The 24,695-nt window shown below is 40.2% G+C and overlaps 1 protein-coding gene across 1 annotated transcript in view; it reads right to left on the bottom strand.

Annotated features, from left to right (window-relative positions):
* tdrd12 (tudor domain containing 12) overlaps positions 1–24,695 on the bottom strand; it is a 151,414-nt gene that overhangs the window by 87,274 nt on the left and 39,445 nt on the right. Inside the window, exons 10-14 of the mRNA XM_073069663.1 lie at positions 21,110–21,144; positions 19,950–20,063; positions 15,948–16,130; positions 13,173–13,329; positions 6,000–6,127 (exon numbers count right to left, since the gene is read on the bottom strand). Of these exons, the coding sequence (XP_072925764.1) occupies positions 6,000–6,127; positions 13,173–13,329; positions 15,948–16,130; positions 19,950–20,063; positions 21,110–21,144 (617 nt within the window). The remainder of the gene's footprint in view (positions 1–5,999; positions 6,128–13,172; positions 13,330–15,947; positions 16,131–19,949; positions 20,064–21,109; positions 21,145–24,695) is intronic.

The raw sequence follows: 24,695 nt of genomic DNA, 5'->3' as shown, positions 1-24,695 counted from the left end.
AGCTGCATAATTTTGCTTCAAACAGTGAAGCTGTTATGAACGCGTTCCCTCCTGGAGGTCGTGCAGTAGTTGTTAAGGATGTGGACCTCGGTGAAGAAGTCAAACCTATACAATGCAGTTTGGGACTCCTGTGGAAGATAATGACTGACACCTTCACCTTTGCAGTATCAAACATTAATAATCCATTCACTCAGCAAAGAGTGTTGTCCACAGTGAATACTGTGTTTGATCCCCTGGACTTGGTGGCTCCAGGCACTATCTAGGGCAGAGCTCTTCTTAGGGAACTTCCTATAGACATGTGTGACTGGGGACACATCCCAACTACCCCCCTCCCCCCAAAGGAGAAACTCGACAAGTGGGAAGCCTGGAGGGACTCACTGCAAGATTTTTAAAAGCTGCACATTCCTAGAACCTTTACAGCACCATTTCTCTATAATGCTGTACAACTAGCATTTGGTGCTTTGGTATTGTAGTTATACTCTAACTTTGAAAATGGATGGAGAATTTCATTGTCAGATTTCCATATGTCAAATCATTTATAACCTCAGGAACCCTTAATATGTATAAAATGCAGTTCAATGGGAAATCACCCTTGGGCTACTGTGAGATGAGGAAGAAAAGTAGCATTTTCAAATACATTCTATTCATTCTCATATTTGTACATTTTGTTTAATGCCTTCCAGCTACTTTTTATCTCTAACTCAAAATGTTGCAAAATGCCCAGTAATAAAGGGGACTGTTAACCTTGCTTCAAAATACTTGTTTGAAAATATAACAGAAAAGTACTATGATAGAACTTGTGCTTGGGCAGCCTTGTTGATTTCACTGAAGGACAGACCTGCCTCAGAAATTGTTTTGCTCCTCACCAAAGAAGATTGATGTTAAGCATCATAACAAAGTATTTAGTGCTTACCTCACAAAAGGTCAGGCAGGGAATGTTCAGGAAATTAGTTTGTTTTTTTTAAACTACGGTATGTAACTAAACAATTTTCAGCTTTTATTTTGAAATGAGCAGTTTCAGATCTGTATTAAGTAAGTAGAAAAGCACATTGGCTGGCAGAAGGCCAGAGAATTATGTTAGGAGCAAAATTAGTTTCTATCTAAAGTCATCCCTTGTTATTTTCCTAGAAGCATTGCTTGTAAGTTGATGTTACATTGTTTAGAAGTCAATTTAAAAGTATGAATAAAATTTTGCTGAAGTAGAATGTTATTTTTGAGTTTATTAGACACTAACCTAGATGCTAATGGTTTACACATACCATTTACCTGTAGTATTCACTTGTTGGAATCTTATAATATTTACCTGCAGGAAACTTAACTAAGTTCTTAATTATCTGTGTATGTTAACTTGTGTGAATGTAACAATGTGGTAATTGCACTTTATTTTGATGTTTTTTTCAGTTTCACTCCTCATTTACTATGTCATGCTACTGAGTTACAATACAATCAAGGAGCTAGGAGGCTATATCCTGACTCGTGTCAGTTTTGAATGGGGTTTGGCTGACTGTCTAGTTGATATTGCAACACCAGTGAAAGCAGTATACTTGACAGCAGATGGAATAAGTGGCAAGTAATAACCTGTAATGAAAGTATTATTCAACATTCATTGCCCATGACATTTTAAGGTATTAACATTGCCATTTCTTAACATTAATGTCCTCAGGCTCATCAATGAACAGAAACTCAACAGGGCATGCTTATAAGAACAAGTCAGAAAATGGATACTCGGTAGCAAGTCATTCCCTTCCTGACAGAGAAACATAGTAAACCTACAGCACAGTACAGGTCCTTTGGCTCACAGAGCTGTGCTGAACATGTCCCTACCTTAGAACTACCTACGCTTTACTCATAGCCCTCTATTTTTCTAAGTTCCATGTAGCCATCCTGGAGTCTCTTAAAAGACCCTACCTAACATTCTCCTGTCCTCATTAAGGATGCAAAGATCATTGCCAGAGGCTCAGCAATCTCCTCCCTTGCTTCCCACAGTAGCCTGGGATACATCCCATCCGGTCCCGGTGACTTATCCAGCTTGGTGCTTTCCATAAGCTCCAGCACATCCTCTTCCTTAATATCTACATGCTCAAGCTTTTCAGTCTGCTGCAAGTCATCCCTACAATCTCCAAGATCCTTTTCCGTACAGAATACTGAAGCAAAGTATTCATTAAGTACCTCCGCTATTTCCTCCGGTTCCATACACACTTTTCCACTGTCACACTTGATTGGTCCTATGCTCTCATGTCTTATCCTCTTGCTCTTCACATACTTGTAGAATGCCTTGGGGCTTTCCTTAATCCTGTCCGCCAAGGCCCCTTCTGGCTCTCCTAATTTCATTCTTAAGCTCCTTCCAACTAGTCTGATAATCTTATATATTCCTATCATTACCTAGTTTTTTGAACCTTTCGTAAGCTCTTCTTTTCTTCTTGACTAGATTCACAACAGCCTTTGTACATCACGGATCTTGTACCCTACCATGCTTTCCATGTCTCATTGGAATGTACTCACTCAGAACCCCACGCATATATCCCCTGAACATTTGCCACATTTCTTCCGTACGTTTCCCTGTGAACATCTGCTTCCAATTTATGCTTCCAAGTTCCTGCCTGATAGCCCCATCTTTCACCTTACTTCAATTAAACGCTTCTCTAACTTGTCTGTTCCTATCCCTCTCCAATGGTATGGTAATGGAGATAGGATTGTGATCACTATCTCCAAAATGCTCTCCCACTGAGAGACCTGACACCTGACCAGGTTCATTTCCCAATACCAGATCAAGTACAGCCTCTCCTCTTGTAGGCTTATCTACATATTTTGTCAAGAAACCTTCCTGAACACACCTAACAAACTCTACCCCATCTGAACCCCTTATTCTAGGGAGATGCTAATCAATATTTGGGAAATTAAAATCTCGCACCGCAACAATCCTGTTATTATTACTCCTCTCCAGAATCTGTCTCCCTATCTGCTCCTCAATGTCCCTGTTACTATTGGGTGGTCTATAAAAAAAAGTCCCAGCAGAGTTATCGACCCCTTTCTATTCCTAACCTCTACCCACAGAGACTCCACAGACAACCCTTCCATGACTTCCTCCTTTTCTGCAGCTCAAAAGCATACCCTCTACTTATTTGCAATGATCATTTTTGAGGTCCCCAATCATACCTTTCTTTTTATCAAAAAAAATCAAGGTACATTTATTATCAAAGAACGTATAAAGAATACATCTTGAAAACTGTTTGCTTACAGACAGCCATAAGGCAAGAAATCCAAAGAACCCAATTAAAAAAGACCATAGCCATTGCGCAGAAAAAGAAGGAAAAGAAACATGCATCATGCAAACGAAAACATTCTGAACCAGACTGAGTCCTTAGATCCACTCCCTGAAGCCCAAGCCTCGACTTCAAGCTCATCATATTAGCGGGGCAAAAAATGCGGCAAGATGGCAGCCACCAGAGAGGGGAATGAACATTGCAGGAGAGTGAGCAAAATCAGCATGACCCTCAACTCCGCTGCCAGGCTTTCCAGTCTATCTGGGCTGATATTATTTTGTCAAAGCACCAAGTACTGCCTCGCTCTAGGACCCGGGCCCCAGTGCAGCGACACAACTGGACTGCACAGCCTGAAGCTGTTCTCAATCTCACTAAATCAGCTCAGCTCTTGGAGCGATCCAACCTTGCACCCGAGTTAGATAGATGGGTATTGAAACTCAACCGCATTGACTCTTGTCCAAATTGTTCACTCCAACAGTAACAGCAGTATGTACTCCGTTTGAGGCACTAGCATTAACACATTGTTGCGTTCCAGGCTTGCGATACACCAGCATGGCACATCCTTTCAATCAGCTTTGCCACCACCTGCTTCTTCATTGCTTGTGGTATTAGTTGACCACAATTTATTTCAGAAAAGGTGTTATTAATGTTTTTAGTCATATTTCTTGCTTTCTGATCTACCAGTAACTTGTCATACAACTTCAGTAGTGCCATTTTAAACCAGAAAGGTAGTCAGTTTATCAGTTGCACAGTACTGCTGCTGCAAAAAAAAAAGACATATGTGGGTGATGACAAATCTGATTCTGATACAAGACCAAAAGATAGGGGAGCAGAATAAAAGCCATATGACTCATCGAGTCTGCTTTGCCATTTCCTCATGACTGATCCAATTTTTCTCTCAGCCCCACAAATTCACCACTCTGTGGCTAAGGAAATTCCTTCAGATCTCGGTTTTAAAAAGACACCCCTCTATTCTGAGGCTGTGACCTCTGGTCTTCCAGTCTCCCACCATAGAAAACATCCTCTCCACATCCAAGGCCTTTTACCATTTGATAGATTTCAATTAGGTTACCCCTCATTCTTCTGAATTCCATGAATCCAGGACCAGAGTCATCAAAAGCACTTCATATGACAAGCCATTCAATTCTGGAATCATTTTTCTAACACTCCTTGGAACCCACTCCAGTTTCAGCACATCCTTTCTAAGATAAGGGGCTCCAAGCAGCTTTCAATACTCCAAGTGAGGTCTCAACATTACATCCTTGCTTTTATATTCTAGTCCTCTTGAAAAGAATGCTAACATTGCATTTGCTTTCCTCATGAGACTCAACCTGCAAACGAACCTTTAGGGAATCCTGCACACGTACTCCCAATTCCCTTTGCACCTTAGTTTTTTGCATTTTCTCTCCACTTAGAAAATAGTCAACCCTTTGATTTCTTCTACTGAAGTGCATGACCATACACTTGATGACACTGTATTCCATCTGCCACTTCTTTGCCCATTCTCTTAACCCAAATCCTTCTGTAGCCTCTCTGCTCCTCAAATTACTTGCCCCTCCACCTATCTTCATATCGTCTGCAAACTTTGCAACAAAGCTGGAATGGCAACAACAGATGGAATGGCAGAGCAGACTCGATGGATTGAATGGCCTAATTCTGCTCCTATGTCTCATGGCCTTATGGGATTGAGAATTCTATCATCCAAATCAAATATAACATAAAAAAGAATCGGTCCCAATACAGACCCCTGTGGAACACCACTCGTCACTGGCAGCCAGCCAGAAAAAGCTCGCTTTATTCCTACTCTTGGCCTCCTGTCAATCAACCACCTCTTTATCCATGCTAGAATCTTTCTTGCAATACCAGGGGCTTGTAGCCTGTTAAGCAACCTCATGTATGGCACCTTGTCAAGGACCTTCTGAAAATCCAAGTACATAACATCAACCGATTCTCCTTTGTCTATCCTGCTTGTTATTTCTTCAAAAGATTCCAACAGATTTGTCAGGCAATATTTTCCCTTGAGGAAACCATGCTGACTACAGCCTATTTCATTATGTGTCCCCCAAGTACCCTGTGAACTCATCCTTAATTACCAACTCCAACATCTTCCCAACTACTGAGCTCTGTTGTGGATGAAAATGGAAAGGGGGCAGGGAAAGGGGAATCATGGTTGGGAAAAGGGGAAGGGAAATGGTAGGGAGCAGGAAGCACCACAGAGACATTTTGTAATGATCAATAAACCAATTGTTTGGGAATGTCTGCGCCCGATCCACCCCTGCCCTGGTGCTACTTTGCCACCTGTCCACACTCCTCTCACTGTGCTCCACCCTCACCATTCCCAATATCCTTTACTCCTGCCAGATTTACAAACTCGTTCTCCACTCCACATTGACAAATAGAGTACTGTGGTAAAGTCTTGGGCTTAGGGTAAGAATAAAAGTCTTAAGACTTTTACACTGTGCTGGATGCCAAAGGAAGATTTTAGATTCCAGAGATGGGAGTTTCTTCAAAAATCCCAAAACACTGGTCTATTGTCTCCACATGTGAAATCTTGTTAAGAATGAAATTGCATGGAAAATACATTAATCTTTTCACAAATATGCCACATAATATACTTCCTATTGTGCAAAAGGTAAAAAAAAATCTATCCTTCAGCAACATACTTCTTCAACTTTAAAATCAAGGAAAATATTCAAAATATGACTGCCCCTTCGATTTAATTGTGACACTACTCACTTCATCTATTGCTTCATCAAATAGCACATCAACTCCATCCAAAATCAAATGGCTGAGTCTGGTGAAAAATAGGCAGTGTTGCTTGAGGATCCGTACAAGACTGTATGGAGTAGTAACAACTACATTACCTGTAATTAAATTTTTATTTTGAAGATGAAAATTAGAAATTAGCTACTGTATTTCAGAATAAATTCTGCTGAAATGAATTATGATCACTAAATCATCGTGCTAAGGATGAATTTGACAGCTACTGATTTACAACTAAACAATTCAGAACTAATTTTAGCAAATTTTAAAAAACCTCAATGCAATAATTTCTGTAAATTAAATACTAAGTTTTAATGTTCTTTTGTTGATGCCAAATGATTTATCAGAATAATACTTCTATGAAGAATTGTCTTTTGTAAAAATAAAAACACTAACCTGAAGGCCACTGACCAGTTTGATGCAGGGATTAGTGCTGCAACCTCCACTGTTTGTCAAAGATACTTATGATTTTGATAATACTGTCACAAAGTTTGGGTCCATATGAATATTGTGAGCAATTTTCAGCTTCCTGCCTAAGGAAAGATATGCTGGCCATGGACTGAGTCTAGAAGAGGTTTATTTGATTGATCCCAGAAATGAAAGGCTCAACTTAAGAAGAGTTTGATGTCTCTGGACATGTACTCAATGGAAATCAGAAGGATTGATGGTTGGGGGGGGGGGCGGGGGGGTTCTCTTCGAAACCAACTACTGATTGGCCTGGGTAGAATGGACATGGAGGAGATGATTCCCTTATTAGGAAAGTCAAGGCCAGAAGATACAGCCTCAGAATAAAGGGGCATCCCTTTAAAACTGAGAAGTAATTTCTTCAGACAGAAGGTAGTAAATCTCTGGAATTTGTTACCACAGAGGGCCATGGAGGCCAAGTTATTGGGTGCATTTTGGAAGAGAATGATGGATTCTCGAATGGTTAGGGGGATTAAAGTTTACAGGAAGAAGGTAGCAGAATGGGATTGAGAGAAGAAAATAAAATCATAGAACCATAGAACACTACGGCACAGTACAGGCCCTTCAGCCCTCCATGTTGTGCCAACCCATATAATCCTTAAAAAAAAGTACTAAACCCACACTACCCCATAACCCTCCATTTTTCTTTCATCCATGTGCCTGTCCAAGAGGCTCTTAAATACCCCTAATGTTTTAGCCTCCACTACCATCCCTGGTAAGTCATTCCAGGCACTCACAACCCTCTGTGTAAAAAAACTTACCCCTGATGTCTCCCCTAAACTTCCCTCCCTTAATTTTGTACCTCTGCCCTCTGGTATTTGCTATTGGTACCCTGGGAAACAGATACTGACTACCCACCCTATCTATGCCTCTCATAATCTTGTAGACCTCTATCAAGTTCCCTCTCATTCTTCTACGCTCCAAAGAGAAGAGTACCAGCTCTGCTAACCTTGCTTCATATGACTTGTTCTCCAATCCAGGCAACATCCTGGTAAATCTCCTTTGCACCCTCTCCATAGCGTCCATATCCTTCCTATAATGAGGTGACCAGAATTGAACACAATACTCTAAGTGCGGTTTCACCAGAGATTTGTAGAGTTGCAACATGACCTCTCTACTCTTGAACTCAATCCTCCTGTTAATGAAGCCTAGCAACCCATAGGCCTTCTTAACGACCCTATCAACCTGTGCAGCGACCTTGAGGGATGTATGGATTTGAACCCCAAGGTCCCTTTGTTCATCCACACTCTTAAGTAACTGACCATTAATCCCGTACTCAGTCTTCTAGTTAGTCCTTCCAAAATGCATCACCTCACACTTGTCTGGATTGAACTCCATCTGCCATTTTTCTGTCCAACTCTGCAGCCTGTCTATATCCTCTTGTAACCTTCGACCACCTACAGCTCCATGCACAACTCTAATCTTCGTGTCATCCGCAAACTTACTCACCCATCCTTCCGCCCCTACATCCAGGTCATTTATAAAAATCACAAATAGCAGGGTCCCAGGACAGATCCCTGCGGCACTCCACTAGTCACTGACCTCCAGGCAGAATACTTTCCTTCCACAACTACCCTCTGCTTTCTTCCTTTAAACCAATTTTTTTATCCAAACAGCCAAGGTTCCACTTATCCCATGCCTCATGACTTTCTGGATGAGTCTCTCATGAGGGACCTTGTCAAATGCTTTGCTAAAGTCCATGTAGACCACATCCACTGCCCTACCCTCATCAATTTCTTTTGTTACCTCTTCAAAAAACTCAATCAGGCTCATGAGGCACGATCTTCTCCTCACAAAGCCATGTTGACGATCCATGAGTAGACTGTACTTCTCCAAATGCTCGTAGATCCTATCCTTAAGAATCCTTTCCAGTAATTTGCAGACCACCGACGTAAGACTCACCAGTCTATAGTTCCCAGGTTTCTCCCTATTACCTTTTTTAAACAAGGGAACTAAATTTGCCATTCTCCAGTCCTCCGGCATTTCCCCTGCAGCCAAAGATCATAGCTAATGCTCCTGCGATCTCTTCTCTCAATTCCCACAACAATCTGGGGTGTATCATATCCGGCCCTGGGGATTTATCAATCTTAATGTTTTTAAGAAGATCCAACATTACTTCTTCCTTAATCTCCACATTGTCCAGCACACAGGCCCGCTCTACTTCAACTTCATCCTGATCAAGATCCTTTTCACTTGCGAATACTGAAGTAAAGTATTCATTTAGGACCTCCCCAACCGCCTCCGCCTCCAGGCCTCTTTATCCTTTAGCGGTCCCATCTTTGTTCTCGCCACCTTCCTATTCTTCACATACGCATAGAACGCCTTGGGGTTCTCCTTAATTCTACATGCCAAGGTCTTCTCATGCTCCCTTCGAGCTCTCCTAAGTCCTTTCTTTAGCTCCTTTCTGGCTACCCTATATTTCTCATAAGCCCCTCCTACTTCCTGCTTCTTATATATAACATATGCTTCCTTTTTCCTCTTGACGAGTTGCCTCACATGTTTCGTCAGCCACGGTTCCCTTTTCCTACCATTTTTTCCTTGCCTCAGTGGGACAAACCTATCCTGAACCCAGCTCAAGTGGTCCCTAAACTTCTCCCACATTACTTCTGTGTTTTCCCCTTTGAACATATGTTTCCAATTTACTCTTGCTAGCTCCTGCCTCAACCCTTCAAAGTTAGCCCTTCCCCAGTTAAGCAGTTAAGCTCTGCTGAAGCTAAGGGAGTTGTGGTCACTCTCACCAAAATGCTCCCCCACCAAGAGGTCTGTCACCTGACCAGGTTCATTATCCAGAACTAGATCCAGTATAGCCTCACCTCTCGTCGGCCGGTCCACATACTGTGTCAGGAATCCTTCTTGAACACACCTGACAAATTCAGCCCCATCTATCCCCCTTGCACTCAGGAGGTGCCAGTCAATATGAGGGAAGTTCAAATCACCCATAACTACTACCCTGTATTTCCTGCACCATTCTAAAATCTGCCTGCTTATCTGCTCCTCGGTGTCCCGAGGGCTATTTGGGAGCCTATAGACTACGCCCAGCACAGTGATTGATCCCTTCCTATTTCTGACTTCCACACAGACTGACTCCTTGGACACTCCTTCAGCAGCGTCCTCCCTTTCTATAGCCATGATACTATCCCTGACCAGCAATGCCACTCCCCCCCGCCCACCTTTTCTACCTCCCATCCTATTCCTTTTAAAACACCTAAACCCAGGGACCTGCATCATCCAATCCTGCCCTTCCTCCAACCATGCTTCAGTAACGGCCACAATATCATAATTCCACGTACTAATCCATGCTCTAAGTTCACCCTCCTTGTTCCTAATACTCCTAGCATTGAAATAGACACATTTCAACCCCTTTAACTGGCTACAATTATGTTCTGTCCCCTGCCTGTCCTTCCTCATCAACTCAAACTCTTAGCATCATGCCCTTGTCCTTCTACCTTAATACCTGACTCACATTCTGATTCCCACCCCCCTGCCAAACTAGTTTAAACCCTCCCCAATTGCTCTATCAAACCTGCCCGCCAAGATATTGGTCCCCCTGGGATTCAAGTGCAACCCGTCCTTTTTGTACAGGTCACACCCGCCCAAAAAGAGGTCCCAATGATCCAGAAATCTGAATCCCTGCCCCCTGCTCCAATCCCTCAGCCACGCATTTATCCTCCACCGCATTCTATTCCTATTCTCACTGTCGCGTGGCAAAGGCAGTAATCCCGAGATTACTACCTTTGTGGTCCTGCTTTTCAACTTCCTTCCTAACTCCCTGTAGTCTTCTTTCAGGACCTCTTCCCTTTTCCTACCTATGTCATTAGTACCAATATGTACCACGACCTCTGGCTGTTCTCCCTCCCACCGCAGAATATCTTGGACGTGATCAGAAACATCCTGGATCCTGGCACTTGGGAGGCAAACTACCATCCAAGTTTCTTTCCTGCGTCCACAGAATCGCCTGTCTGAACCCTTGACTATAGAGTTCCCTATCACTACTGCCTTCCTCTTCCTTTCCCTACCCTTCTGAGTCACAGGGCCAGACTCTGTGCCAGAGGCACGGCCACTGTCGCTTCCCCCAAGTAGGCTGTCCCCCCCAACAGCACTCAAACAGGAGTACTTATTGTCAAGGGGTACAGCCACAGGGGTACTCTCCAGTACTTGACTCTTCCCCTTCCCTCTCCTGACTGTGACCCACTTGTCTGTCTCCCGTGGCCCTGGAGTGACCACCTGCCTATAACTCCTCTCTTCTCACCTCCTCACTCTCCCTGACCAGACGAAGGTCATCGAGCTGCAGTTCCAGTTCCCTAACACGGTCCCTTAAGAGTTGCATCTTGATGCACCACGTGCAGATGTGGCCGTCCGGGATGCCGTGAGACTCCAGGACTCCCCACATCTGACACCGACCACAGAAAACTGGCCTCACACACATACTACCTCCTATTGCAGTCAACAACTGCCTCACCTCTTCCCGTTATCACCGAAGCCTGTGGAGCCAAAACCCTTTCACTCTGCTGCCTCTCACTCCGCTGCCCGCTGGATATGGCTGCCTTCTTTATAAACTGTTCGCGCTCAACTGGCTGACGTCATGCGCCTGCGCAGTCTGGCCTCTCTCTTCCACCGAGAACTCAAAATGTCTTTCCGCTGGAAATTCTTAGGTGCTCTCCCACTGCCTTCTTCTTCCAAATCAGTTGTGATTGAATGGCAAACTAGACTTCATTGCCAGTGACAGTACTTTGAGTTATATGAATGAAGTTGGGATTATTATCTTGAAACAAAAATGACCAAGGAGTGATCTGATAAAGGTGCACATGATCATATGGGTTTAGATAAGATAAATAGATTCAAGTTGTCCCCATGAAGAAATGGTTTAAGGATTAGAAGGTGTGTGTGTGTGAGAGTGTGAAAGTAAATAAATAAATAAATTTGGAGAAAACAAAGAAAGAGATTGTGAAGGATAATTTCCAAAAACAATAACAGAACGAGGACCTGAAACTGATTAGAATACTAACACAGAACAGGAGTCATTTTAAAAGGAATTGGAAAAGCAATTGGAATTGGACAATCTTCCCTAGATCTCTGCTATTGTTTGAGAAAGAAATGACAGGGTTGCTCTAAGAGTTGCCACCTACTAGGTTGGCCAAATGGCCTCTTTCTATTCTACAATTATAAGACTTTATAAACCTACCCAATATTATGTCAAGACATTTCCACCCAGAACTCAACACCTAAAATTAATTTTCAACCTTAATCATTTGAAAAATGATACTTATTATTTACTAAAAGGATGTTTTATTGACACCACTTCCACTGAAACCATGGATATGTCTGGACTGCTTTGCCCATGGAGATCACCATGGTTGCTCTCACATCAAACCTATCTCTTGCTGCAGCTGTTCTTGTCCATTTTTCACAGTAGTCTGCTTTCTGCTGCAATGATCACGGAAATTTTACACTCAAGAATAAAAGACTACATCTATTTCATCTTCAACTCAGGAACAGTCTGAATGGCTATGGGAACTTAGTAGGATTTCTTCAAGTGCAAACATTCTGTGGAATTCTTTGCCACAGGCTGCTGTGGAGACCAAGTCTTTATGTATATTTAAAACTGAGTTTGATAGATTCTTGTTTGGTCAGGATATGAAGGGATATGGGGAGATAGCAGAAGATTAGGGTCGAGGGGAAAATGATGAAATAGCATAGTAGATTCAATGGGCAAAATGGCTTAATTCTGTTCCTATATTTTATGGTCCTATACACTGCATTACATCATTTCAGTCCTTTTTTCTTCATGTCACCCAGTTACTCAAAAGTTTTTCTAATTAACTCAGTAGCATTTCTTCCAGTCTAGTGAATTACATTTGTGGTTCACAGTGTGGTCTTCTTTATACTGGAAAAACCATACAATTGACTAAATAGACAATCAGTTTGTGGAACACATGTGATTTGAGCTTCAGATTGGCTCTTACTTAATTCATTATTTACTCTGACCTTTCTGACAGTGGCCTCCTGCATGCTTGGAACGCCCAGCTTGCAACATGTTACCCTCTGTCAGAGAACTGTGGATTCAGTATCAAATTCTTAAGGTACTTCATACTTTCTTTCGTTCTGGATCAGAATGTGATTTTTACTTATTTAACTGTTTAAAAAATATTTATTGCTATCTGAAGTGTGCATCCCAGAAATTTGCCATTTGCAACATATGACACAAAGAAAATTAATGTGCTGATAATGCTGCCATTACCCAATTTGGACCTGCCCTGCCAGAGATATTCCATTTAGTCTATGCAACCGCTTCTCCCATCTCCTCCCACCCATCTTCTCTCCATCTGAAAATTATCTTGCTTTTTACACTCTTTCTATATTCTGGATCCAAAAAATTAACCATTTCCCTTTTCACAGATGCTGACTGATTTGCTGAATGCTTCCAGTCATATTTTGTTTAAATTCATATTTCCAGCATCTGCTGGTTTTTTTTTGGTTTTCTCTTATAATTAGAAAGATTGGCCAAAGCACATGAAAATATATTTGTTATAATCAACTACATTTTTGCTTCATATGAATTAACGCCACTCTACAAGACTAAGTAAATATGAACTGAGCAGAGTTCATTAAAATCCACATGCTATTTTTTTGTTCGCACTAATCGGGAACAATTCTGCTAGAAATTACAAATGACATACTTACATCCTCTGGCAAGTTTGATTTTCTTACTCTCTTCTGGATCTTGTCCACCCAAAAGCAATGACAGATTAAGTAGTCGTGAAAACTTCGTCAAATCAATTAATTCCTGGCATACAAAATGGGCTTTCTGTTGTCCAGGGCACACAATTATTGCTACTGGCTATTGTTCAAATGAAAACAAATACAGGCTAATCATTAATATAACATGCATAAATTAGATATTCAAAAACAAAGTAAAGCAACTGATGACTACTTCAATCTAGGTATTAAAATCTAATTATTTGTCCGTCGTGGAGAGAAAATTAAAATTAATCAATAAAACCATTACATTATTTAAGTGTAATTTCCTGGACATCTCCAATATGTGTCCACTGTCGAGGTTCATTTCTAAATGTTTGACCTTTCACTTACCCGCACTTTCAAATATCTGGAGTAGTTTACTGGTGAGATTGCTAGTTATACTTGCAATAAATACAACAGAAGCTTAACCTATTAGGCACCAACTTCAAATATTAACCTTAGTAACCTACTGCAAAAGGTTGAGAGGAAAGGAATGACCACGTACCATTAGAAGAGTAAACCTAGTCTTAACTTGGATACTTTAATATACCATCATTAGAGACCTGCAATAATTTGGATAGAGATGGCTGCATATATGAGGCAAAAATAATAACCATTGTGTCCAATAGCGGTTACAACATTTTAACCTGTGCATGTAAATGATTATTTGTTTAACTTAATGATTACTCACTAGTCCTGTGGAAGCAGCAAGCATTTGGTGAGCCTCAAGAATCATACACTCAACCATCAAGCTCTTGATAAGTTCACTTGCTCCATCATTGAAATATTCACACACTCAATGGATTCACTTTCAATAACTCTTCATCTCAGGTTCTCAATATTTATTGTTTACTTATTTATTATTATTTCTTTCTTTTTTATTTGCACAGTTTGTTGTCTTCTGCACTCTGAACACCAAAGTTGAGCAATCTTTCACCAATATTGTTATGGTTATTATTCAATAGATATATTGAGTATGACTACAAAAATGAATCTCAGGGTTGTATATGGTGACATATGTACTTGACAATACATTTACTTTGAACTTTGAAATACTTGTGGATATTAATGGCTATATTTTATTTTGTGAAAAATAAAGGAAAAAAACTATTTATGGAAAAAAAGTGTTCTCTGCAAATATTGACTGTTAATAAGAACCAAAGAAGGTTACAGAAGGGTCTATGAGAACTTGGGAAGTGAAGTCCACTAATCAGAATTGTAGGACCTATATGAACATAAAAATGCATTTGACTACATTTGGCACTATGTGGAAAATCTCCACTGAAGAATAACCAGTCTTGGACATTTTATTAAAGTCATAAAATAAAGGTCCTTGTATGAAGTTGAGGATGTGATTATGTTAACCAAGTCAGCTCCTGAACAAGTATTTCAGAAGAACTAAACTGAACAATTTTACACAATGAAATCCACAAATAAAAATTTACCATTGTAATGAAATATTCACACCAGAGTTTTGTAGAACATTTTAATTACTGGCTGCATTTCACCAATTTGTATATTAAGGGAAAAACAAGCTAAGACCAAGTTAATTAAAACAGCTGTGCAGAAATTTCTTTTGAGCAAAGTATATTAAATCTCTGGATTTTACAACCGCATTGGGTTGTGATGGTAGATGATTACATGTATTTAAGATGAAGGCAGATACGTTTTTTAAAGTATGGGGAATTGAGGGTTTTGGGGAACTGGCAGAGTGGATGATCTTAAGGCAGAGTAGCTTAAGCTGGATCAGGTTGAAAGGCAGGGCGGACTTGAGGGGCTAGGTGGTGTACATGCTATTTCCTTGTGCTAACTCATTTTCAGGAATCTATTCTATTTTACATAATAAATTAAGGGAAATAATTAAGGGCAGTTACTGATTCATAATTCTCTTATGCTAAAAATACCAAATCTTCAATTAAAATGAATTTAAATGTGCTGCTTTAACAATTCCAAAAGCAAAATAATGAAAAGAATGCTTTATAACATAAACTGGCTGTGAAAACCAGTCTCATTCTGTTTTTGGCCTCCTACTATGTTCTCACAAAGCTCACATGGCTTCAAAGAATAACTTCTCAAATTCTGACACATTACAGCCTTCAGGGTGCCAGACTGAATTCAGAAATTTCAGAGAATCAGCCACTCCAGCCTTTTACTCTTCAGCTCAACATCCAACTTCCACAACTCCACGCTCCTCCTCCAACACCTTCTGATTCTGGTAACTACACACAAATCCCCTCTCGGAAACATTCATCCCAGACACACCCTTTCCAACTCATCATCCTTTACTATCCTCTTTCAGCTGGTTCCACCAGTGCTATGGACTTCCTTCATTTCCCATAAACTTCCTCTGCAATTTAAAAACTTTTTTAAACCTCCAATGATACTTATTTTTTGGTGAAAGGACAATAAGCTGAAATATTAATTCTGTTTCTCTCAACAAAGTTGCTGCTTAACCTGCTGAGTATTTCAGAATTTTCTGTATTTATTTCCGAAAGTTAAGCAACTGTTGGTAAGACTAAAAATATACTTGAGAGAGGATGGACAAAAGCAAAGAGAGCAATCTTTATTAATCCTGCTAAATCCCAGAAGCTGTAACTCTTAAGAAGCTTGTATTTTATCTATGGTGCAACAACCAGTTGACATTTCAGTGCATCATTTACACACCAAAGTTTGTGCTTCCATTATAATATCAAAAAAAAAATCTACTTAGGTCCTTACCAAATTTCGCTTGGGTTGGAAACTGTACACAGATGGCAACTGTAGAAATGTCAACAATGGAGGGAGGTACAAAAGAGGATTATCTCCTTTCTGTGATACTGCAACTAAATCACAACCACGGCCTATGGGTGGCCAGCAGTAAGCTTGGATGATATCAAGATCAATCTTTTTCTTGCTCAGTTCCTTCAGATAAAACAAGCCAGATGATGTATAAAAGAACTGCATTCATGAATTAAGGTGTTTAGAAAACAATAATTCTGTGTATCATCTGTGAATTTTAAACAATATACTGCAGTATGATCATTTCCCAAGAAATGTAAGGCTAACAACAGATTAATACTGGCAATTAAGGAAATATATTTTTCATAAATATAAAAGGAAATATCGTAACACTAAGAGAGACCATTATTTTTATTTTAAAATGCACAATCTTATATTGCAGTTTCGTAACAAGCACCTTTGCTCTGCCTGCCGCAAAAGGCAGGTTCTCCCAGTGGCTACCCATTTCAGTCAACCTCAGCCCACTGCAATCTGCCTCCAGTTGAAACAAGTCTACAGCAGACACCATCGCCCTGGTCCTGCACTCGCCTCTGGAGCATCTGGACAGTAAAGACACCTACATCAGGTACTGTTTATTGACCACAATCCTGCCTTTAATACTATTATTCCAAGCAATTTCATCACCAAACTCCAGACCCCGTGAGTTAATGTATCCCTCTGCAACTGGATCCTTGACTTTCTGACCAATAGACTCTAATCAGTAAGGAAAGGCAGCAACATCCCCGCCATGACAATTCTAAACACTAGATTCTGTCCACAGCCTCTCACTCTACTTCCTTGTACACTCTTGACTGTGTGGCTAAATTCTGTTGCAACTCCATTTACAAATTTACAGATGATGTCACTGTAGTGGGATGCATCTTAAATAATAATGAGTTCGATTAAAGGAAGAAGATAGAGCTAATGACATGTCATGACAATAACCTTTCCTAAATATTATCCAAATGAAAGAGCTGTTCATTGACTTCAGAACAGCGGAGAAGGGGATTCAGTGCACTTGTTGCTGTTTACAACAATAGCGTTGAGGTTGAGCGCTTTAAGATCCTAGGTACAAACATCACTAATAACCTGCCCTTATCCAACTATGTTGATGTCATGGCCAAGAAAGGTCATTAACATCTCTAGTTGCTCGGGAGGCTAAAGAAATTTGGCATGTCCCCGACAACTCTAATCAATTTCTATCGATTCACCATAGAAAGCATTGTTTGGATGCAAAATGACTTGGTATGCCAACTGTTCTGCACGTGATCACAATAAACTGTGGAGAGTTGTAGACACAGCACATCACATCACAGAAACCAGCCTCTGCTCTATGTACTCTGTCTATATTTCTCACTGTTTCAGTAAAGCAACCAACATAATCACAAACACCATTCACTCCATTCTCCCTTCTTCCCTCTCCCCTCAGGTAAAAGATACTTCTCACCTGCCAATTACTTCCCACTGAGGCCCCTCTTCCTTCGCTTCTCCTATTGTCCACTCTCTTCTCCTATTAGATTCTTTCTTCTCCAGCCCTTGACTTTGCTCACCCACCTGGCTTCACCTATCACCTTCCAACTAGCCTCTCTTTGCCCTCCCCCTTCCTTTTAACTTCAGGCATCTTCCCCCTTCCTTCTCTGTCCTAAAGAAAGGTCTCAGTCCAAAACCTTGACTGTTTATTGTTTCCATAAATGCTGCCTGACCTGTTGAGTTCCTCCAGCATTTTGTGTGTGTTGCTTTGGATTTCCAGCACCTGCAGACTATCTTGTGTTTGAGAAGATACCAAAGCCAAAAAACACATACCACCATTTTCAAGAACAGCTGCTATCCCTGTTATTAGACTCTTGAACAAACCTCTTGTATGATAAGATGCCCTCTTGTCCTCACAATGTACCTCGTTATGATCTTACACTTTATTGTATAATTACATTACTTTTCTGTAGTTTTTAACATGTTAATCTGCACTGATATTGTTTTAACCTTTTTCCAGCTCAATGCATGTTGAAATTATTTGATCTTTATAAACAATATGCAAGACAAGCTTTTTCACTGCATCTTGGTACATGTGACAGTAATAAATTAATACCATTTAAGATATAATACTGAATTAAAATTTAGTCTAAACACTGCCAAAGTTGCATTGCACAAAATAAATATTTATAGGTAGTAATATGAAACTGCAAATAAATTCTAACCATGGTCTGTGATTGAACAGCAGTAAGCTAGCATGAGAAGTCAATCATTACTTTTACAGCACAATTCCTTCAGGTAAAACAAGGCAGGTAATATATAAGGAAACAACAGCCCATGAGTTAATGTGCTTCATAGTTCTACATTACATCTGTGAAGTTTATACAATGTACTGCTGCGTGATTTTTATCCAAATGTCACTGCACTCTGTAAGAAGAGAGGAAGGGAGAAGGAAATTATAGGCCAGTTAGCCTGACTTTAGTGGTTGGGATGATGTTGGCATCCATTATTAAAGATTATGTTTCAAGGTACTTGGAGGCACGATAGAACAGGGAGCATGGTTTGCTCAAAGGGAAATCTTGCCTGACAAACCTTTTGAAATTCTTTGAGGAAATAACAAACAGGAGAGACAAAGGAGAGTAATTTGATGTTGTTTACTTAGATTCTCAGAAGGCCTTTGACAAGGTGATGCACGTAAGGTTGCTTAACAAAATCCCACGGTATTACAAGAAATGTATTAACATGGATAGAACCTTGGCTGATTGGCAGGAGGCAGAGAATGGGAATAAAAGAGGCTTTATCTGGTTGGTTGGCTGCAAGTGATTAATAGTGTCCCATTGGGATCTGTATTGGGACTGCTTCTTTTCAAGTTATATGTCAATTATTTGAATAATGGAATTGATGGCTTTGTGCCACACTTTGTGAACGATTCAAAGAAAAGTGGAGGGGCAGGTAGTGTTGAGGAAGCAGGGAGTCTGCAGAAAGAGTTAGACAGATGGGCAAAGTCATGGCAGATGGAATGCAGTGTAGGGAAGTTTATGGTCATGCACTTTGTTTGAAGGATTAAAGGCGTAGAGTATTTTCTAAACGGAGAGAAATTCCAAAATCCGAGGTGCAAAGGGACTTGGGAGTTCTTGTGCAGGATTCCCTAAAGATTAACTTGCAGGTTGAGTTGGTGATAAGGAAGGCAAATGGAGTGCTAACATTCATTTCAATTCGAGGACTAGAACATAAGAGCAAGCATGCAATGCTGAGGCTTTATCAGACATTGGTCAGACTGCAATTGGAATATTACAAGCAGTATTGGATCCCTGTGCTGGCATTGGAGAGGGTCCAAGGAGTTTCACAAGAATGACTCTGGTATGAAATGGTTAACATACAAGGAGGTCTGGACCTGTGCTCACTGGTGTTTAGAAGAATGAGAGGGGATCACATTGAAATCTATTGAATATTGAAAGGCCTAGATAGAGCAGATATGGGGAGGATGTTTTCTACAGTGGGTGCATCTAGGACCAGAGAGCACAGCCTCAGAGTTAGAGGGATGTCCATTTAAAACAGCGAGGAGGAGGAATTTCATGAGCTATAGAGGAATGAATCTGTGGAATTCAATGCCACAGACAGCCATGGAGGCCATGTCACTGGGTGTATTTAAAGTGGAGGTTGATAGGTTCTTGATTAGTCAGAGTGTCAAAGGTTATGGGGAGAAGGCAAGAGAATGGGGTTGAGAAGGATAATAAATCAGCCATGATGGAGTGGCAGAGCAGGCTCAAAAGGCTGAAGGGCCTAATTCTGCTCCTATGTCTTATGGTTAAGCAACTTAAGATCTAAACTAATAGAAATAAACAAGAATGTTGGAGACAACCAAAGGACTTGCTGTGTATGTTAAATGCTTTGTTAATAAGCTTACAACTGAACTTCGTGTCAATTTCAGTTTCAGTGAGGTATAAACATGTGTTAAAAAAGCTTGGATTATGTTCTATAAAAGAAAACTACCTTTTTTAAATCCAGAGAAACTGGTGCCATTTCCATTCTGGTACATGGGGTCAGTTTGATAACTGAATGCACCAGGAGTCCATTGCTATGGTCAAAAGCATTTGTCAAGGTTGGCTGGAAAACAGAATACGGAATTTAGCATGACCAGGGTTTTACTTATACTTAACTACTAAAACTTTAAAAAGAAAATCAATGGCCAACACAAAAAACATGTTCGTCCAATACAAAAATTGTTAAACAAAAAAGAGCAATCGATTTTCTTTAGAAAACTGATCCATGGTATTTACTAAGTGCTCCTAACTTAACAAAAGTTTCCAAGATGCTTCACACAAGTGTCGTCCAGTAAATTTAATCCATCTACACAGACCTGGCAAATTTTATTGTGTCTTAAATGAGGAAAGACAGGAAGGAAGTATTTCCAGGCAGTAATTTTACAGCCGAAGGTATTGGCAACCAAGGGCACTGATGACCTTGGTTGTAATCATTACTGGAGAAGGAAAACTAATTTTTCAAGGTGTCCCGTGTACTCTGGAAATATTGTCAATGTTATAATGCAGGAAATACACTTTATACACACTAGACTCCATAAAAAGCGATGGCAAAATAATATGTTTCAGTAATAGTGAATAATGAGAAAATACTGAACAGACACACAGGAAAGCTCCTGCCCTTCAATGCAATAAATCCTACTGAGATTTATTACATCAAACTGTGAGAATAGACACAAACTTGCTTTAATGTTGCATTATACAAGTTAATCCAGTATGAAAAAACATAGTTAACTCATTATAACTATGTCACAAACATAAACTAGCCATAGGAATCAGGCCTCAAAACAGAAACATCCGTTTAAACAGTTTATTCCCTGAAAGAAATGTTGCTATGACACAGACTTGAGATTACACAAAACATATATGCAGAATTTTAAAGTAGTAGGTGAGAAGGGTGAGACAAGAGAGGATAAAGAAAAAAATTCACCTTCAAACAACATACAAACATGAGTTTAATATTCAGTTATGAATATTCAACTTACCAGGTTATAATCATTATTGCTTGAACACTGACATCACATTAGTATACAACTACATGACACACGCTTACCAAACATATCAATAAATTTAATAAAATAAAATTTTAGTGAATGTGGATAATTAGGTTACCTGTTGTGGATGAAGTACTTCTGTGTTCAATGGATCTGGGTTCAGAAACTGCAAAAGTCTGTGTAAAACAATTGTATACATGCTGATAATGGGAAGAATAGATATGAAAACAATGAAGTATAATCACACCAGGCAACACCTTTGAAGCGTAAAGGTTAATGATTCCATCCCTTTTATTTTAGTTATTTTATTAGCATATATAGAAAATAGAGAATTTACAAGAACGATACGTTAAATTTTAATGCATTTATGCAACAAAATGAACATATTTAATATTTTCACATGCTTTTATAAAGTCTCTTTGCATTTATTTCTTTTAATCAAAAATAATAGATGCATGAATAGAGAATATAACCAATGTCCTGACAAAGGGTCTCAGCCCGAAACGTCGACAGCGCTTCTCCCTATAGATGCTGCCTGGCCTGCTGTGTTCCACCAGCATTTTGTGTATGTTGTTGTTAATATAACCAATGTACTTGTAATACTTCAGCATACTGTTTTAAATAAAACATCAGCAAATAATGACAAGACCCATTTCCCTAACCCCAACCTCAAACCAATTCACTTCCTTGTTTCCTCTTGTCTAAGAAGCATACAACAAAAGTGTAATGGTTACTCAAATATCTTAGTCTATCCCGTGGCATGACTATCCATTTGGAGATACATTTTTGATTTCATCAGGAGAGGGGGGAATATAAATAAGGAGATTGGATGAGTACAGGTAAATGTCACTCCACTCTTTAAGAAAGGGGGAAGGCAGCAGAAAGGATATTATAGACCAGTTAGCTTGACCTCAGTGATTGGGAAGATGTTGGAGTCAATTGTTAAGGATGAGGTTATGGAATACTTGGTGACACAAGACAAGATAGGACAAAGTCAGCATGGTTTCCTTAAGAGAAAATTTTGTCTTACAAACTTGTTGGAATTCTTTGAGGAGACTACAGGTTGGAGAGATAAAAAGGATACAGAGGATGTTGTATATTTGGACTTTCAGAAGGTCTTTGACAAAATTGCAGCCAGCAGAGTATCAGTGCAGTAGGGCTGCAGAATCAAAAAGGGTAGCAAATACAGTACTCAAAGTGTTATATCTCAGTGCACTGAGTATAAGAAATAAGGTGGATGATCTTGTTGCACTATTACAGATTATCAGGTATGATGTTGTGGCATCATTGAATTGTGGCTAAAGGACAGTTGTAGTTGAGAGTTAAATATTCAAGGTTACATGCTGTATTGGAAGGACAGGAAGGTAGGCAGAGGGGGTGGCATGGCTCTGCTGGTAAGATTGGAAGATCTTGAACCCTTGTGGGTTGAGTTAAGAAATTGCAAGGGTAAAATGATCCTGATGGCAGTTACATACAGGCCTCCCAACAATGGCTGGGATATGGACAACAGATTACAACAGGAAATAAAAAAGGCACGTCAAAAGGGCTATGTTATGATAGTCATGGGAGATTTCAACATGTAGTTCGATAGGAAAAATCAGGTTGGAAATGGATCTCAGGAGAGTGAGTTTGTTGAATGCCTACGAGATGGCTTTTTAGAGCAGTTTGTCATTGAACCTACTAAGGGGATCAGCTATACTGGATTGGGTGTTATGTAATGAACCAGAGGTAATTAGGAAGCTTAAAGTAAAAGAACCCTTAAAAGGCAGTGATCACAATATGATTTGAGTTCAACTTGAAACTTGATAGGGAGAAGTAAAGCCTGGCGTAGCAGTATTTCAGTGGAGTAAAGGAATTTACGGTGGTATGAGAGAGGAATTGCTGAAAGTAAATTGGAAGGAGATGCTGGCAGGGATGACAGAAGAGCAGTAATAGCTTGAGGTCTGGGAAAAATAAGGAAGGTGCAGGATAGATGTATTCCAAAAACAAAGTAGTACTCAAATGGCAAAATAGTACAACAGTGGCTGACAAGGGAAGTCAGAAGAGAGGGCATAAAACAAATCAAAAAATAGTGGGAAGAAAAAGGATTGGGAAGCTTTTAAAACCCTAAAGAGAGTACAACTGAAAGAATCAGGAGGAGGGAAAAAATAAAATATGAAAGCAAGCTGGTAAAGAATATCAAAGTGGATAGAAAAAGCTTTTACAAGTATGTAGAATACTTGTAATAAAAGAGAGCAGAGAGTGTATATAGGCCCGCTAGAAAATGAGGCCAGAGAAATAATAACGGGTACCAAAGAGATGGCAGATAAACTAAGTAAGTATTTTGCATTTGTCTTCACTGTGGAAGACACTAACAGTGTGCCAGATGTTGAAGGGTGTGAGGGAAGAGAAGTGAGTGTAGTCATTATTACAAGGGAGAAAGTGCTCAAAACGTTGAAAGACCCAAGGGTACATAAGTCACCCAGACCAGATGAACTGCACCCTCGGGTTATGAAAGAGGTAGCAGTAGAAATAGTGGAGACATTAGTAATGATATTATAAAAATAAATGGACTCTGGCTAGGTGCCAGAGGACTGGAAAATTGCAAATATCACTACACTCTTTAAGAAAGGGGGATGGCAGCAGAAAGGAAATTATAGACCAGTTATCTTGACCTCAGAAGTTGCGAAGATGTTGGAGTCAATTAAGGATGAGGTTATGTAGTACTTGGTGATACAGGACAAGATAGTACAAAGTCAGCATGGCTTCCTTAAGGGAAAATCTTGCCTGACAAAACTGTTGGTACTCTTTGAAGAGACTACAAGTTGGAGGGATAAAATGGATGCAGTGGATATTGAATATTTGGACTTTCAGAAGTTCTTTGACAAGGTGCCATACATGAGGCTGCTTACCAAGTTAAGAGCCCATGGCATTACAGGAAAGCTGCTGGCATGGTTAGGGCATTGGGTGATTGGCAGCAAGTGGGAATAAAAGAATCCTTTTCTGGTTGGCTGCCAGTAACTAGTGGTGTTCCGCAGGGGTCAGTGTTGGGACCACTTCTTTTTATGCTGTAATTCAATGATTTAGGTGATGGACTAGATAGCTTTGTTGCCAAGTTTGCAGCTGATATGAAGATTAGTGGAGGGGCGGGTAGTGTTGAGGAAACATGTAGGCTGCAGAAGGTCTTAGATAGATTAGGAGAATGGGCAAGAGAGTGGCATTTGAAATACAATGTTGGAAAATGCATAGCCATACACTTCGGTAGCAGTAATAAATGTGCAGACTATTTTCTAAATGGGGAGAAAATCCAAAAATCTGAGTTGCGAAGGGACTTGGAGCTCCTTGTACAGGACACCCTAAAGATTAACTTGCAGGTGGAGTTGTTGGTGAGGAAGGCAAATGCAATGTTAGCATTCATTTCAAGAGATCTAGAACATAAGAGCAGGGATTTGATGCTGTGGCTTTATAAGGCAGTAGTGACGTCTCACCTTGAGTACTGTGATCATCTAAGTAAAGATGTACTGGCACTGCATAGGGTTCAGATGAGGTTCACAAGGATGATTCCGGGAATGAAACGGTGCGAGGAACATTTGATGGCTCTGGGTGTGAGCTAGCTGGAATTTAGGATGAGTGGGGAACGCATTGAAACCTTACGAATGTTGAAAGACCAAGACAGAGTACATGTGAAAAGGATGTTCCCCATGGTAATGACGTGGACAAGAGGG

Source organism: Hemitrygon akajei, chromosome 17, assembly GCF_048418815.1.
Source record: "Hemitrygon akajei chromosome 17, sHemAka1.3, whole genome shotgun sequence".
In the NCBI taxonomy this organism is placed as follows: domain Eukaryota; kingdom Metazoa; phylum Chordata; class Chondrichthyes; order Myliobatiformes; family Dasyatidae; genus Hemitrygon; species Hemitrygon akajei.
The sequence above is the reverse complement of the archived record's forward strand: the minus strand, read 5'-3'. Positions and strand labels throughout refer to the sequence as shown.